Below are 14464 nucleotides of genomic sequence, written 5' to 3'. Positions count from 1 at the left end.
TGTGCATGCTGCAGTGCCAGGGCTCTTGCAGCACTGCAGCAGCTCTGCAGGCTCCAGGCAGGTGCCAGAAATAAAGGGGAAAACTTCAGAAGGAGCAAACCCTTTTTCCAGTGCACGCTGGTGCCCCAAACCCCAGTGTCTGTGTCAGGCAGAGCTGGCCTGAGGTGGGATCAGCAGAGTTGGGCAGAGTGAGGGGCTGTGGCTCTGCAGGTTTATCTGGATCGAGTCTCAAGGGAAATAGGATTTTTTTCTCCCCTTTACAAAGTGCCTGCAGTGCCAGGTCAGTGCGCAGAGCCCTGCCTGAATCAGCTGCTGTGTGTTTAAAATAGCTGAGCTGAATGTTCCTGCCCCTCTGTGCTGCTCAGAGCTCCCGGTGCAGTCCCAGAGCAGCCTGCAGCCCCCTGCCCTGGCTCTGCCACCCCTCACACCAAAATATTCCCCAGCTTTGAGCCACTGCCCACTGTTAAAGTGCTCTCAATGGAGCCCAGGAGGAAGGGAGAGACACAAACAGCTTTTGATGTCTCAGGAAAAGCTGTAGGAAGATTTTTGCCTTAATTATTTCACATTAAATGGCATTTTGGACACTTCACACACTGTTCTCTAATTTTACATGGGTGTGTTTTTGTCCCTTTGCCCTGTGAGCAGTGTCGGGGGGGACAGGGTGATGGTTTCCCACCTCTGGGCAGCAGCACTGCAGCATTCCTTGTGCTGGGAGCCTGGCAAACTCCAGGTACTGCCACTTCCCCCATGTGTGACAGCACTTAAACACTTAAAAAACACTTGAAAAGCTCTCTTTGGGGCTCTCTTCCACTTTCCCAATCAGGATTAAAAGTGGTTGTAATCATCTGGGGGATGTTTAGGCAGCAGAAAGCCTGGAGCAGAGGCTGGTTTGAATAAATGCCATGCTGGGCTCTGGCCCTGCAGGCTCTGGGCATGGGGAGCAGCTCTGCCTCCGTGCCTTTGGCCACCTGAGCAGATCCTGCAGCACCCTGCAGACCCATCCCAAAACCTGGGGCTGTTTTTGAGCATTCCCTCCTCCCTCTCTGTCGCTGGCCGGGGGCTCTGTACAAATCACAAACAGGACAGGGCTGCTGTGGAACGTGCCTTGAGCTGTTTTATTTTCCAGCATCAGTCTCATTACATGGTTATGACAATGGGAAGATGCCACCAGCTCACATCCCAGGCAGCAGACCCAGAACTTAATGTTACAACTTACTTTATAAGTTTATTGACCAATCACACAAAGCAAAAGCACATTGACAGTAGCTCTATCCAACCACTATAAGCACAGGCACCTTTGGTTAAACAATGCTTGCTTATTTCAAATACAATACCTGCTTGTGAGCCTTAAAGCACAATGCACAGAGCTCCATTATTAAGTTTAGAACTTCCTAGTATCTCACTAGATAAACTTTTCTGCAGCTTAGGGAGTTATTCTAGACAAGTGTTAATACATTGTTCTATTTGTCCTTACTTTTCTACTTTTTAAATAATTTTTCTGCTGACCTATCTCATGGCTGCTGCTTAGCTCTAATCACAGTTCTGCTGTCTTTGAGTCCTGCCTTTTGCAGCTTTCCCCAAGCCCTCTGATTTTGTGGATTCCCACTCCTCTCCACCCCAGCAGCACCTTTAGCAGCCTCAGGAGGGACCTGCCCCAGCCCTGCAGGGATGCCGGGGGTATTGTGCTCTCTGTTAGTGAAAAGAGTGGGGGTCTGGCCCCTGCCTCCAGGGTTTTGGAGCCAGATCCCTGCTTTAATGACCTTCAGGGGAGGAACAACTGCTCTGGAGCCTGCAGACAGCCCCACAGCACCTGGGCTCTGCAGGAGGAGGAGCTGAGGGGGTCTGGCCATGGGGAGGACCTGGGCTGAGGTCGGAGATGAACAAGGAGGGAGCCCTGGCTGGATGCTCCCCACCTTTGGGGGAAGAGGATGGGTTGAAGAAGCAGCTCCAGGGCTCAGAAATGGCCAGCCAGGGGTGGGGGGCACCTCCATCCAGCCCCACTCTGTTGTCACTCCTCTCCCAGCACACTCCAGCTCCAGGAGATGGTGGTGGAGCAGATCTTCCTGCTCCTTCAGCCCCTGGGTGCTGCAGGGGCTGGCAATGGCTCCTGAGCTGCTGGCTCTGACCCTGTGCAGCTCCTTCTTTTTCTAATGCAGCTTGTGAAAATACACGAACATGAAAATCCACCAGGACTCAAGACAAGCCCCCAAACCCCTGCTCACCCCCACTGTTTCCCTCACACCAGCCCCAGTATCTAACAGGAGCTTTTCTGTGTTTCTTGCAGCAACGTGGACACGGAGAAGTTGTGTGGTAAGTCAGGGATGTTCCTGCTTCCCCTCCCCAGCGTGGGTGGTGGGGTTTGTGTGTGTCTGACCTGGGCACGACTGGGTGGCACCAAAGGTCCCTGTGGCTGGACCCCAGCACAGAGGTGCATTTCCCAAGGGGAGACGTGTCTTGGTTTGAACAGACAGGTGTCTGCTAAGGAAGGCAGCAGCTTCCCCTGAAATGGAAAATGCATTTTCCCTCTGAAGTATTATAATTTTGAAATCATCATAATAATCTCAAAATTATTATTGTAATTTCTAAATCACAATAAATTTTATTCTATTTTAATAGTTTAATAAGAATTAATTATATTTAATAATAACTATTAATAATTAATTTTATTATGATTAATTATATAATTTAACTATAATTATATTTTTATATTTAAATGTTTTTAATTTTTAGATTTTAATTATTATAATTTTGAAATTAAGGGGCTCTCAGGAAAAGATATGGGAGCAGGAATAACAGTTCATTATTAGGGAAAAAATAAAAATAAAATAAACAATGCAGCAATACAAACCAACCCTGCCAGAGTGAGAGCAGGCCCTGCCCCCTGTGTGTCAGGGGGTGGCACAGCCCCATCCCATGGGGGCTCAGCCCTCCTGCAGTGCCAGCTGTGCTGCTGCTGGAGCAGGGATCCTGCACAAGGGGGGAGTTTTCCTCTGCAGCTCCAGGGCTGCTGCAGATGGGCCTGGGCTCCCTCTGGCAATGCAGGGCAGCAGAAAGCTGCTCCTCTGGCAATGCACTGGGCAAAGGCTGCTGTGCTGCTCCAGGCTCAGATTGGATCCAGGTAGGAATGCTTGGCTCCTCCCCTGGGCGCAGCATCTCCCCATGGGATGCTGGAATTGGATCAGCCCTGCAGGGACACTCAGTGGCCATGGACAGCAGAGATCTCCTGGAGGGAGGATTGGCTGTGGGGAGATAAAGAAAACTGCCCATGAACAGAAGAGAACTGCCCCACCTCTGACAGATACAGAAATAGAATTTGCCAAACCACATCTTAATCCCAGGACAATAGGGAAGGACTTTTCCTTTCAGTCCAAGTGGGAGAATGATTCTGGAATGGGAAGTGAGATCCCCCCTTGCAGCTCTGGGCTGAGTGTGGGGAGCAGGAGCAGGGGAGGCAGAGATGGAGATGCTCAGGAGCCTGACCATGGTGTTCTGTCCTGCTGCAGATTATTTCTCAGCATACCTGGGGGAATACAGGAACGTTCTCTCTGCCCTGGAAACGCTCAACGCTGCGGTGCTGGCAGCCATGGACAAAACCAAGCTGGTAAGGATGGCACAGGGGAGGGCAGCTGGGTGGGAAATTGGAGCTGTGGTAAGCTCAGCTGCTTCTTAGGGTGGAATTTGGGGGTTGGAGGCAACAAACCCCTCAAATCAGGAGTGTCTGTGCATGCTTGGGTTGCCTGCATGTGCAGGCACACAGCCTGGAGGAGGGCAAGGGCAGCAGCCTGGTGTTGATGGATGGTGTTTGCTGCTACCTTTCCTGAAAGCATCCTCTGAGAAAGCTGCTCAGGCAAGACTAAATCCACACTGTCAGCACAGCTGGGTCGGCAAAAAGAGCTGGAAAGGGTCTCTGTGTACAGTTCCAGTGAGGTTTGTTGTAGAGTCGCACTGAAGGAACCCAGGGACAAGGACAGGGCAAACAGTGAGTGTCCTTGGTTAAATATGGGGTCAGGAACCAATAGTTTGGGGGCACAGGGACAGTACAAAGGGCAGTGACCTGTGAGCAAAGGGCAGATTAACATTGCTGCAGGACACCATGGGGGAAGCCCCTTTCAGCTCACCCTAAGGTGAGAGGCACTCTCAAAGCCTGTGGTGAATTCTTCCAGGGCAACATCCTAGAGGTTTCCCTAGCAGGCTCAAAGGTGTTCACAGAGAAGGGTAAATCCAGAACTTTTGTGCTGTGGAGACCTTATCTGTGTTCTGGGAGCATCATCAATGCTCTGGGGGCATCATCAATGCTCTGGGGACATCATCCCCACTTGCAGGGCTCTGGCAGTGCCTGTTCCAGCAGCTCCCTGCAGTGTCCTGCCCACAGACACTTTCAGGGAGCATCACTGGGAGCCTGTGTCGAGTTCTGAGCCAGAACAAAGTGTTTCCCACCAGCAGTGAGGCTCCAAACTGCCCTGCAGGGCTGGTGGTGCTCGGGATGGAGCCCAGCCCAGGCTGTGCTGCAGAGGAGGGGCAGGAGCAGCTGCAGTTCCTGCTCTCCCAGCCTGGTACAGGGCTCATTCCTGCCCCAGTGCTCACTCTCTCCCTGCAGTTTGTGCTGATGGAAGCAGTTTGGAGGCTGCTGATCAGGGCAGGCTCTGAGCCCTGGCTGTGCTGGGCAGCCTCAAGATAGGGACAGTGGGGAAAGGCAGCACTGGAAGGGCCCTGCCCAGGGCCCAGCAGCTCCTTCTGCACCTGAGCTGTGTCAGAGGGCTCAGCTGTGTGCTTGGGCTGCTGCTGAGCTTGGGAAGGCCCTTCCTTTGAAGCAGGTGAGGGGCATCATCCGTGTGAATGCTCCTCTGAGCTCTTGGTGAGACAGAGAAGAAAAGGGGGCCCAGTCCCACATTCATCAGATTTGTGTCTCTGTAGTGTCAGTCCCTCTCTGGGCTTTCCTCTGGCTAAACCCAGCCTGAGTTTGTCCTGTGTGCCTGCAGTTACTGCAGTGCCTGATTAAACCCTTTTCTGACCTAGAGATGGGGCAACTGAGAGGTGTTTTCAAACCTACGTGTGCAAATCTTGTGCCAGGAGAGGGAATCTCCTGAAAATGCATTTTCTCATTGGTTCAGGTCCCTGGCCACGCTCACAGCTATTAAATACAAGTCCAGAGGGAGGGGAGGAATCCTCTCCAGAGAGCTGTGCTCTATTTCAGTTCCTTTCTGTTCTGGTTTTTGGGTATTGAATTTGTACACTCATTTGTTTCTCCAAAGGGCAGCACAGTGACTCTCTGCTCCCCAGTATTGCTGTGAGGATTCACTCCCAAAGCTCCTGTGCCACTGCTGTTCCCTGGAAAAGAGAAGCAGGTTTTTCCTGTTGAAGCAAATTTTGCGGGACCTGTTTGGATGTGCCTGGAGCCAGGGCAGTGCAGAGTTCCCAGCACTGCTCCCACCCAGGAGGGCTCTGTGCTGAGCAGGGGCTCTGACCCAGCCCTGATGTGCCCAGTACAGGAATTGATGCTCCTGGGGTCCCTTCCCTGCACTCCCTGCTCTGCTGGGCTCTGGGCAGGAGCTGTGGGAGGGATGCCTGCCCCTGCTGGAGGCTGCAGAGATGATAAATGCTCCATTTCTACCTGCTGGCACCTCAGTGTGTTCCCACATCTGTATTTCCAGAGTTGGACTCCAACTTGACTTGTGATGGGATACATGGGCTGGATTTTAGCCAGAGCTCACACCTCTGTGAGCCAGGGCAGACAATGCCCCACATTCACCTGCCCCTCAGATATTTACACCACATTCACCTGCCCCTCAATTCTTCTGGTTCAAACACTGCTCTGAGCCCCCCTTGGGCAGACAGAGCAGCCTCGTGGAAGAACCAGATGAACTTTCACCCCAGGGAGCTGCTTGTGCACTGAGAAAACTGGAGTGTTGGAACCCTGGGTGCAGAGAATTTCAGACTTTCTGTGCTGGCAGGCACTGACCCTCCCAAGGGAACTCTGCATTTGATCTCAGGCCATGGAGAAAGCTTCCAAAATTAAATAATATAACTAATATTATGGGTGTGTAATTTAAATAGAAGTGTGTAATATCACATAATAGAAAACTTATAGTTTAAGGTTTTAGAATAGAAATATATATATTATAGATTATATATTAAAAATATAATATATATTATATATTAAAATATAAGATAAAATATATAATAGAAAATATACATAACATATATAGAATATATGTTTTATATTTATAAATACAAAAATACATAGAATAAATATATCTATTTATATAAATTTATTTTGGAATATAAATATAGAATATATATAGATAAAATATATATAAAGCAAGATAGATGTTGTAGGGCAGAAGCCACTCCTTCTTCTTCACCTTATTCTTCATGAGTTTGAGTAGGATTGTATAATGGGATAAAAAAATCCACATTACAAGCCACAAGTAGTTAGTTATTAAAAGTAAAAATAATTTAAGTGTCATTTCTTAATGAAACAGTTTATCCTTTAAAAACTTTGTAGAGAGAGAGAGATACAGCTCAATTTTTAGTTTATTATATATATATAGTACTATATAATATATATATTATATATAGTACTATAGAACTCACAATTTGTGAAACATTAATATAGATAAGAACTGATACACATCTAAGTCCAAACAAGAAATACCATCTCACGCATTCAATCCCAACCTTAACAAAAAGGAAGCAAAGACTCTTCAGTGGAAGAGCCCTGCTGAAGGATCTGCAGGCCCTGCCTGCTTTGCCAGGCTGTGCTTAGGAGGACTTTGCCTGACTCTGGAGCAGGCAGTGAGGTCCAGGCTGGCAGGAAGAAGAAGGAGAAGATCTCTGGCTTGAGCTGTGTCCCAGCACAGCATCTCCTGCTTAGGGCATGATCCAGCTCCAGCTGCTCAGCCCTGCATCCTCCAGGGACACAGCTGGAAATGTGCAATATTGTATTTGCAGAGTGCCCCGATGAAGGAAGGAGTGATGCATCTGACTCCATGTTCTCAGAAGGCTCATTTATTACTCTGTAATACTATATTATATTAAAGAATACCATACTATACTAAAGAATACAGAAAGGATACTTACTGAATGCTAAAAAGATAATAATGAAAACTGGTGACTCTCTCCAGAGTCCTGACACAGCTTGGCCCTGATTGGCCAAAGAGTGAAAACAACTCACAGCAGAATGCAATGGAACAATCACCTGTGGGTAAACAATCTCCAAACCCATTGCACATGTGAGCACAACACAGGAGAAGCAAATGAGATAAGAATTGTTTTCCTTTTTCTCTGAGGCTTTTCAGCTTCCCAGGAATAAAACCCTGGGTGAAGGGATTTTTCCAGAGAACATGAATGCAACAGTGGAATGAGCAGGAAAACACCCAGAGAGCCCGGGCAGCTCCATGGGTACTGCTCAGACTGTGCCAGTGAGCTCCCCAGGAGGGGAATCAGGAAATCAAGGCTCAAAGGGAATGTGCCATGAGGGTATTTGGGAGCTGTGGTTTGAGGCAGTGCTGCCAAAAGCCTTCTTGGGATGGAATGTTCCCAGCTCTGTGTCCCTGTGGGCCAGGATACCTGGCTTGGGTCACTGGGCTGTGTCCCAGCTGGCTCTGGCTGGCAGGCTCCTCCGTCTCCTTGTCTGGAGAAACCCTGGGACAAAGTGTGGGAAGTGCAAGCTGGGTTTTCCTGACCCAGAGATGGGGTAACTGAGAGGTGTTTTCAAAACTTTTAATCCACTTTCAGTCTTATGAGAAGGGTGAGACAATACAGATGTTATAATTCACACCATCACAATCAGAAGCCAGCTGTATCCTGATTACAAAACACTATAAGTATTTCTTGGCCTGTCAGCTTTAGCTACACTTTTAAAAAAACTTATTTTATACTTATACTATATTTCATACTTAAATATATATACTTATATATATAGATGTACTTTTTAATATGTATATATAGTATATATACACTATATGTTTAAAGTGTGTATACTATATATATTTTATATACTATATATATTTTTATATATACCATATACAATAGGTATAGTATATATATAGTATATATAATAATATACTCTATTATTATATAGTATAATAATATTTATTATATATATAAATAAATATAGTATATATAATATATACTATATATATTTTTAATATTTATACTTATATATAAAATATATATTTACATACTTTATACTTATACTATGCTTACACTTATAAAAATTTTGGTTTCATTTCTCTCTCAACAATATCTATCTTATTCTATAATATTTCTAAGTTAACATTTCTTATCGCAGTGTTTACATACAAATATGTACTTTGTGAGCCTTCTGTCAGATTTTAAGAATTTTCTATAAATCCCACACTGCAGGAAGCTCTGTGTGTGGGGGAGCAGCAAACCTGCTCCTGGTTGTTTTTATGAATTTACAGGTCAGCAGGAGGAAACCAAACCATTAGGGCTTCCCATGCCTCCATCCTCCCTCACTAGGAATATGCTGAAGAAAATTTGCCTTGTCAAGAAAAGAGAATTTTTCCTTCACATTCTGTCATTCCCACTTATTTGTAAAATATAACTTGGTAGCTGTGCTGTAGTGTGCTAATTACACCTTATTTTGTGTCTGAACTTCATGTTTGCAATATAATTGTGTAAAGGTAGGAGGTGAACAGAGGAAATAGCTCAGAAAACAGCCTGATGTTTCTCACAGGGGGTCTCTGTGTTAAAATCTTTCCATTCCTCAGTGGGCAAACACTGCAAACCATCACATAAATACCTCTCCAAGCCAGGCAGCCTCACTGACCCTCTGACAGGAATTATGTGGCCACCCATTCCATTCTGTCCTGAGCTTAACTATCATCATAAGAAATCAATAAAACCCCTCAAAAGCAGAATTAGAGCAGCTCTTGGCAACTTGGTGATTTTCAGCTGGGTAAACAGAGCTGAAATACCAGTGCAGGACCAAAATTCCTTTGTCTTGAGCTTGCTGAGTTATTTCCTTTTCCATGAGCACAAAATGCTGTACTCGGTGAGTTTATTGATAAGAGAGTTTGACCTCTGTGCAATATCTGATGAGAGGATTTTGGGTTTTTTTGCCCCAAAATGAGGAGTGCGATGGAGGCCGGATTTTAGGTTCTTTCTCTCTCCTGGCACAAAATTTTCCCAAATTGCTGCAGAAATGTGGAGCAGCATTTGGAGCTCTCCTGGGGATGGTTATTTCCATCCTGTCTCCAGCACGTTCCCCTGGGTGTGCTGTGTTTGATGGGGCAGCTGGCACTGCTGCCATGTCCCTGTGGGACCCTGTGCAGCCACGTCCCCTCCTGGCACAGCCTGCCCTGGGCTGCCAGGGGGGTTTGGGGGCTGCCACCCCACACTGCTGCCTGTGCCTGTGTGTTTGGGGGTGTCAGGAAAATTCATCCACAAACATCAGAGGTTTATGTCCAAAAAGGAGACAGAGGAGTGCTTTTACTTTATTCCTATAAAGGGAGATGCCATGGGGCATTGCCCTGGGGTCTCTCAAATTTTTGGAGGACTCAGCCTCCTTTTTATCCCAATTTCCCAGCCACATTTCCCTTCTCTCTTTCCCCTTTGGCTGAGGCACTTGGGAGTACAGACTGAAACACCTGATCCCAAAGATTTCCCTCCAATGTATAACCCTCCCTTTTGATTGTTAATTCTTATGGAATTTAGGGGTTTTTCTTCCCCATTGTTTCTTTCATCTTTCAATGTTTAATTTCATTTGTCAGCAAACCTAAAGTTTATTTGTAAAGGCAAATATCTTTTTCCATTCATGAAACAGTGGAATCCTTCCCATTGTTTCTTTTATCTCCCAGTGCTGGTTTTATCTACCAGCAGCCCCACAGCTGGTTTGGAAAGAGAAATCCCTCATTCCTCTCAGGGTGTAAGGGCTGCCCTGGGCGGGCTGTGGGGCTCAGGGCAGGTGGGATGTGGTGTTGTGAGAGCAGCTCTGCCCCTGCCATAAAACTCCATCCATGGGGGATGTGGGGCTTGGGGCATTCAGGGTGGGAGCTGAGAGGATGAGGAGTGCTGGGATGAAGGGTTGGTGCTTCTCCCAGAACCTGGCCCTGGGAAGGTGCCAGATTATGCTCTTTTCTGACCCAGAGATGAGGCAACTGAGAGGTGTTTTAAAAACTTTTATTCTATTTTTAACAATACAATAACAATATTCTACTTTAACAATTACTGAGTTTCAGTACTAAAAAAATTCCATATTAAATGTTACTCCCCATTATACAGAAACTCAGGTTTGTAGTGCAATTGTACTAGCCCAGTACTCCCTAAAAATAAAATTACTAACCTAAATAAATTCCCGCAGGAAGGGGAGTGATGTGCTTGGGCAGAAGCCTCTAAGCCCCAGGGCAGGGGAAGTGTCTGTGTGCCCAGCTGTGGCAGGGCTGGAAGGAGACTCAGAGATGGAAGCACACCTCATTTGGGTGATGCTGGGGGAAGGGCCCTGGGTGGTGCCAGAGGGATGACAGGGTTTGGATTTGGATTTTGGGCACTGAAACTGATGCCTTGTGAGGGCTGCCCTAGAGCAGAGACTGGACAGAGCTAAAGAATAAAGCAGGGATTTATTCAAAGGCCTCCATGGATCCACCTTGGGCAGCACCAGAGCCCAGCCAGGGCTGCACCCAAGAGGAACCAAAATGGTCCCAAAATGCACGACTGGTCACAGGGTCTGTCACTGTGATCAGCTCTGCTCCATTTGCATCTTGCAGTTCATTGTCCCATTCCAGCTTCAGCCCATGCAGTCCCACCCTGCTTGTTTTTCTCTCTCCAGCCCACGGTGTTTGTGTTCCTGTGCCTGAGATTTGGATCATTTGTCCTTGGTGCCCAGCTGGAGCAGGAATTGTTTTGTCTCCCTGCTCTGTGCACAGAGCTCACGATCCTGATATGAACCCAGACCCACACACTAAAGCAGAACAGAACCTGGAAAATATAAAAGCTAAAACCTGAGGCATCAGAACAGACTGTGCAGGGCTCTGTGGTGGGTGAATAATGTTCCTGCTGTGCCCCCCTGGGCACTCTCCCTCCAGGTGTGTCCTGGGGAGGCTGGAGTGTCTTTGTTCCCCTTCAAGAAGGGAGTGGGTCCCGGCTGGCAGGAGCTGGGCAGGCACAGAGGGGCAGTGCTGGCAGGGCTTTCAGTGCCTGCTCCCCCTGGGAGGAGGAGGGGAAGGGTGGGCAGGGATCCCCAGCCCTGGGCTCCCCATTTCTGGGGCTGTGGGCACAGAAGGCTTTGTGGGAACACGTGGGATGCTTGGCTGGGAGAGGCTGGAGATGCAGAGCTGGAACTCAGTTTGCTGTGGCTGCATCTTGTCGGTGTGGCTGCCATCCTCTCTCTGAGGCAGGAAAATGATTCATTTTCCAGCAGGGATGAAACCCCCATCCCCCTGGCCCCTGGTGCTGGGGGTGGGGGGCTGTGACCATCCTTTGCTGGCTCCAGCATGAGCGCAGAGCTTGGGGGATGAGCATCCATCCTCTCCACTGTCTCCCCTTCCCTTCCCTTCCCTTCCTTTCCCACAGCCACAGCTGTGCCCAGTCAGACACAGCTCCTGGACTGGCACAGAGCAACCAGAGAACCACGAGGGGCTCAGGACCCTCCCCACTGCTCCCTTTCATTGGCACCAGCAGTGGAAGGGTTACAACAAAACCCTTCTGTGCAGAGCTTCTGGAATTCCAGATCCTCAGTGTGCTGGAAAGAAACTCAGCAGGAATTGGAAATATTTGACCCCAGTGATGGGGTGGCATTGCTGGACATTATTTTGGACATGGTTCATGGAGCATGGGGGGGTGAGGGCAGCTCTGGGTGCTGCAGCCTTGGGGTCACACGAGGACACCCAGGGAGGGCAGGGATGCTGCTCCAGCCTTGTCCTGTGCGGGAAAGGGGTGGATTTCTCCTGGTGGATGCTCCTGGGGAGCAGCCAGCCCTCCTGCATCACGTGCAGGCTCCTTCCTCGCCCTCCCACTGCTGCTCCTGTCTCTCTCAGAGCTCACGGTGACTCCTGTGGTCTCTGTGTCCCTTGGGGAGCTGGCATGGGGCTGGCCATGGGGACAGCAGTCTCCTGTGACAGCTGGGCTGTGCTCCCCAGCTGCTTCCTTCACCACCTCTGATCCCTTTCAAACCATCTGCCCAGCTGAGTCAGTTCAGCCAGGCAAGGCCAGGTGAGGAAATGCCTGCTCAGGGAGCTGAACCGGCTGCCTGCAGCACCAAATGACCTTTAGACCAAAAGTGAAGGAGTGAAAGCAGTTCCCTGCTTTCCAGCTCATCTTCCTCAGCCCATGCTGACCTGTTCCAGTGCCAGGTGAGGAATTACCTCCTGCAGGAGTGGCTGCAGTGCAGGTGCTCTGTGGACCTTGCCCTGCTCAGCTCCTTCCTCCCACACCTGTGGCTCCCCTTGAGGGTCCTGCAGCTGGAGAAATTCCCTTCCTCTTCCTGGTAGCTGCATGTCCAGTTGGGAAATGCAGCCTGGAGCATTAGGATTGCCTAAATGTACCCAGACCAGGCCATTAACATGGCCTGGATCCCCAGCATGAGCCCCAGCCCAATGGGACGCACCCTTGTTAGATGGGAAATAACGTGGAGTGGCAGTGAAAAGCACTTTGCTTCTTTTGGGGCATTTTATTGACTTTGCACCCCTGCAGCAGCACAGGAGCCACTCGGTCCCCACTGCTGCAGCTGCCCCTGGGGCAGGGCAGTGTTTCAGCGACACAGTGGGATGGCTGCCACCTCTCTGCTGGAATTTCACGGGCACTCCTGCAGTGCCACAGGGGATGGCTGCCACCTCTCTACTGGAATTTCACGTGCACATACTGGGCCCCGTGCTCCTGGTACTCTCCCTTTGTCATCCAGGTGTGCTGGAAGGAGGTGAGCGAGGCTGCCATGGAGCCCCCAGCCCAGGCTGCCGTGGCCCTCCTGGGGCTGGCCAGCACCTCGATGTGCACACCTGCTCCTCGGAAAAGCAGGTTCAGCTCCAAGCACATCCTCTCAGGAAAGCCAGGGAACATGGAGGAACCCCCTGAGAGCACGATGTTGCCCAGCACGTGTCTCCTGGCCTGCTGAGGCACGGCCTGCAGGCTCTGCCAGGCCAGCTGGTGCAGCCCGGGGCAGCCGAGCTGCAGCAGCTCGGGCCGGAACAGCGGCTCGGGGCAGCAGAAGCGCTCCTTGCCCAGGGTGATCCAGCGCCCGTCAGGGGTCTGGAATCTGGCTCGATGGTGGGATCTCTCCTCCTGGAGGTCTCCCTCGTAGTCCAAGGACACGTAGCAGCACTGCTCCTTCAGCTGGGTCAGCACCTTCTTCGTCAGGGCCTGCAGCGCCGAGGGCTCCGTGTGGCGCTGCTGCAGCAGCAGCTGGTGCAGGTGCCTGGACAGGTGATCCCCGGCCACCCCCAGGCTGCGGGTGCCCTTCCTCAGGGTCTGGCCCCCCCAGACGGAGGTGACATGGGACACGGCTGCCCCAGCCTCCACGGCCAGCCCGGTGACCCTGCCGTGGGCACAGAGCGACAGGAAGCCGGTGTTGGCCAGGTGCAGCGCGGGCACCCCCAGGCCCTCGAACAGCACCTCGGCCGCCTTGGCCCTGTGGGTGCCGGGGCAGGACGGGGACTCAGCCAGCAGCACCGGGTGCTCCTCTGGGGACACCTTGAGGCAGCAGCGGTACAGGTGCTCCCACAGGGTTTTCATGCCGTCCCAGTCCTCAACCAGGCCGTACTTGAGCGGGCAGCGCCGCGGGCCCGCGGCCAAGCACTGCGGGCTCTCCGGGGTGCCCAGGCTGCAGGGCTGCCAGGGGGTGCCCAGGCTGCAGGGCAGCAGTGTCCTCAGCACGCACTGGGGCCGCTCCTGGCCCGCAAAGCCGCCCCGGGTGAAGCGGCTGCCGCTGTCGATGACCACCGCAGGCTTCAGCATGGCTGGGGCTCCACAGGGATAACAGGCACAGAGGAACAGCCTGCAGTGGGACAGGACGGGTCTGGTGAGGGCAAACCAGGCTCAGGTGCCTGCTCTGCCCCTCTGGAGGACAGCAGTGTCTGCTCTAGAAGTGGCTGGGTATGGCCCTCCTGGCTCCCCATCTCGCTGAGCATCCCTCCTTGTCTCCATCCCCTGAGGTTTTCTGACAGTGCAAGGATAGAACCTGAGGTGGTGTTAAGGAAGCAAGGGAACACTGGACAGGAAGGTTGAGTGGTTGGACCAAATCCTGAGCTGTATCTGAAGGAGAGGGACCAGAAGGTCAAAGGAGGTGACTCTGCTCATCTACTCTGCTCTTGTGAGACCCCATTTGGAATATTGTGCACAGCTCTGGTGTGCACAGCTCTGGTGTACCCAGCATAAGAAGGACATGGGACTGTTGGAGCAATTCCAGAGGAGGCCATGGAGTTGCTGAGGGCACTGGAGCACTTCCCCACTGGAGACAGGCTGAGAGAGCTGGGGCTGTTGAGGCTGGAGAAGGGGAGGTTGTGTGGAG

The 14464-nt window shown here is 50.5% G+C and overlaps 1 protein-coding gene across 1 annotated transcript in view; it reads left to right on the top strand.

Moving 5' to 3' along the window:
- NECAB3 (N-terminal EF-hand calcium binding protein 3) overlaps positions 1–14464 on the top strand; it is a 34000-nt gene that overhangs the window by 11371 nt on the left and 8165 nt on the right. Inside the window, exons 4-5 of the mRNA XM_030963583.1 lie at positions 2285–2310; positions 3504–3601. Coding sequence (XP_030819443.1) covers positions 2285–2310; positions 3504–3601 — 124 coding nt within the window. The remainder of the gene's footprint in view (positions 1–2284; positions 2311–3503; positions 3602–14464) is intronic.

This window comes from Camarhynchus parvulus, chromosome 20, assembly GCF_901933205.1.
Source record: "Camarhynchus parvulus chromosome 20, STF_HiC, whole genome shotgun sequence".
Lineage (NCBI taxonomy): Eukaryota > Metazoa > Chordata > Aves > Passeriformes > Thraupidae > Camarhynchus > Camarhynchus parvulus.
Note: the sequence above shows the minus strand (reverse complement) of the source record. Positions and strands in the feature narration are given on the sequence as shown.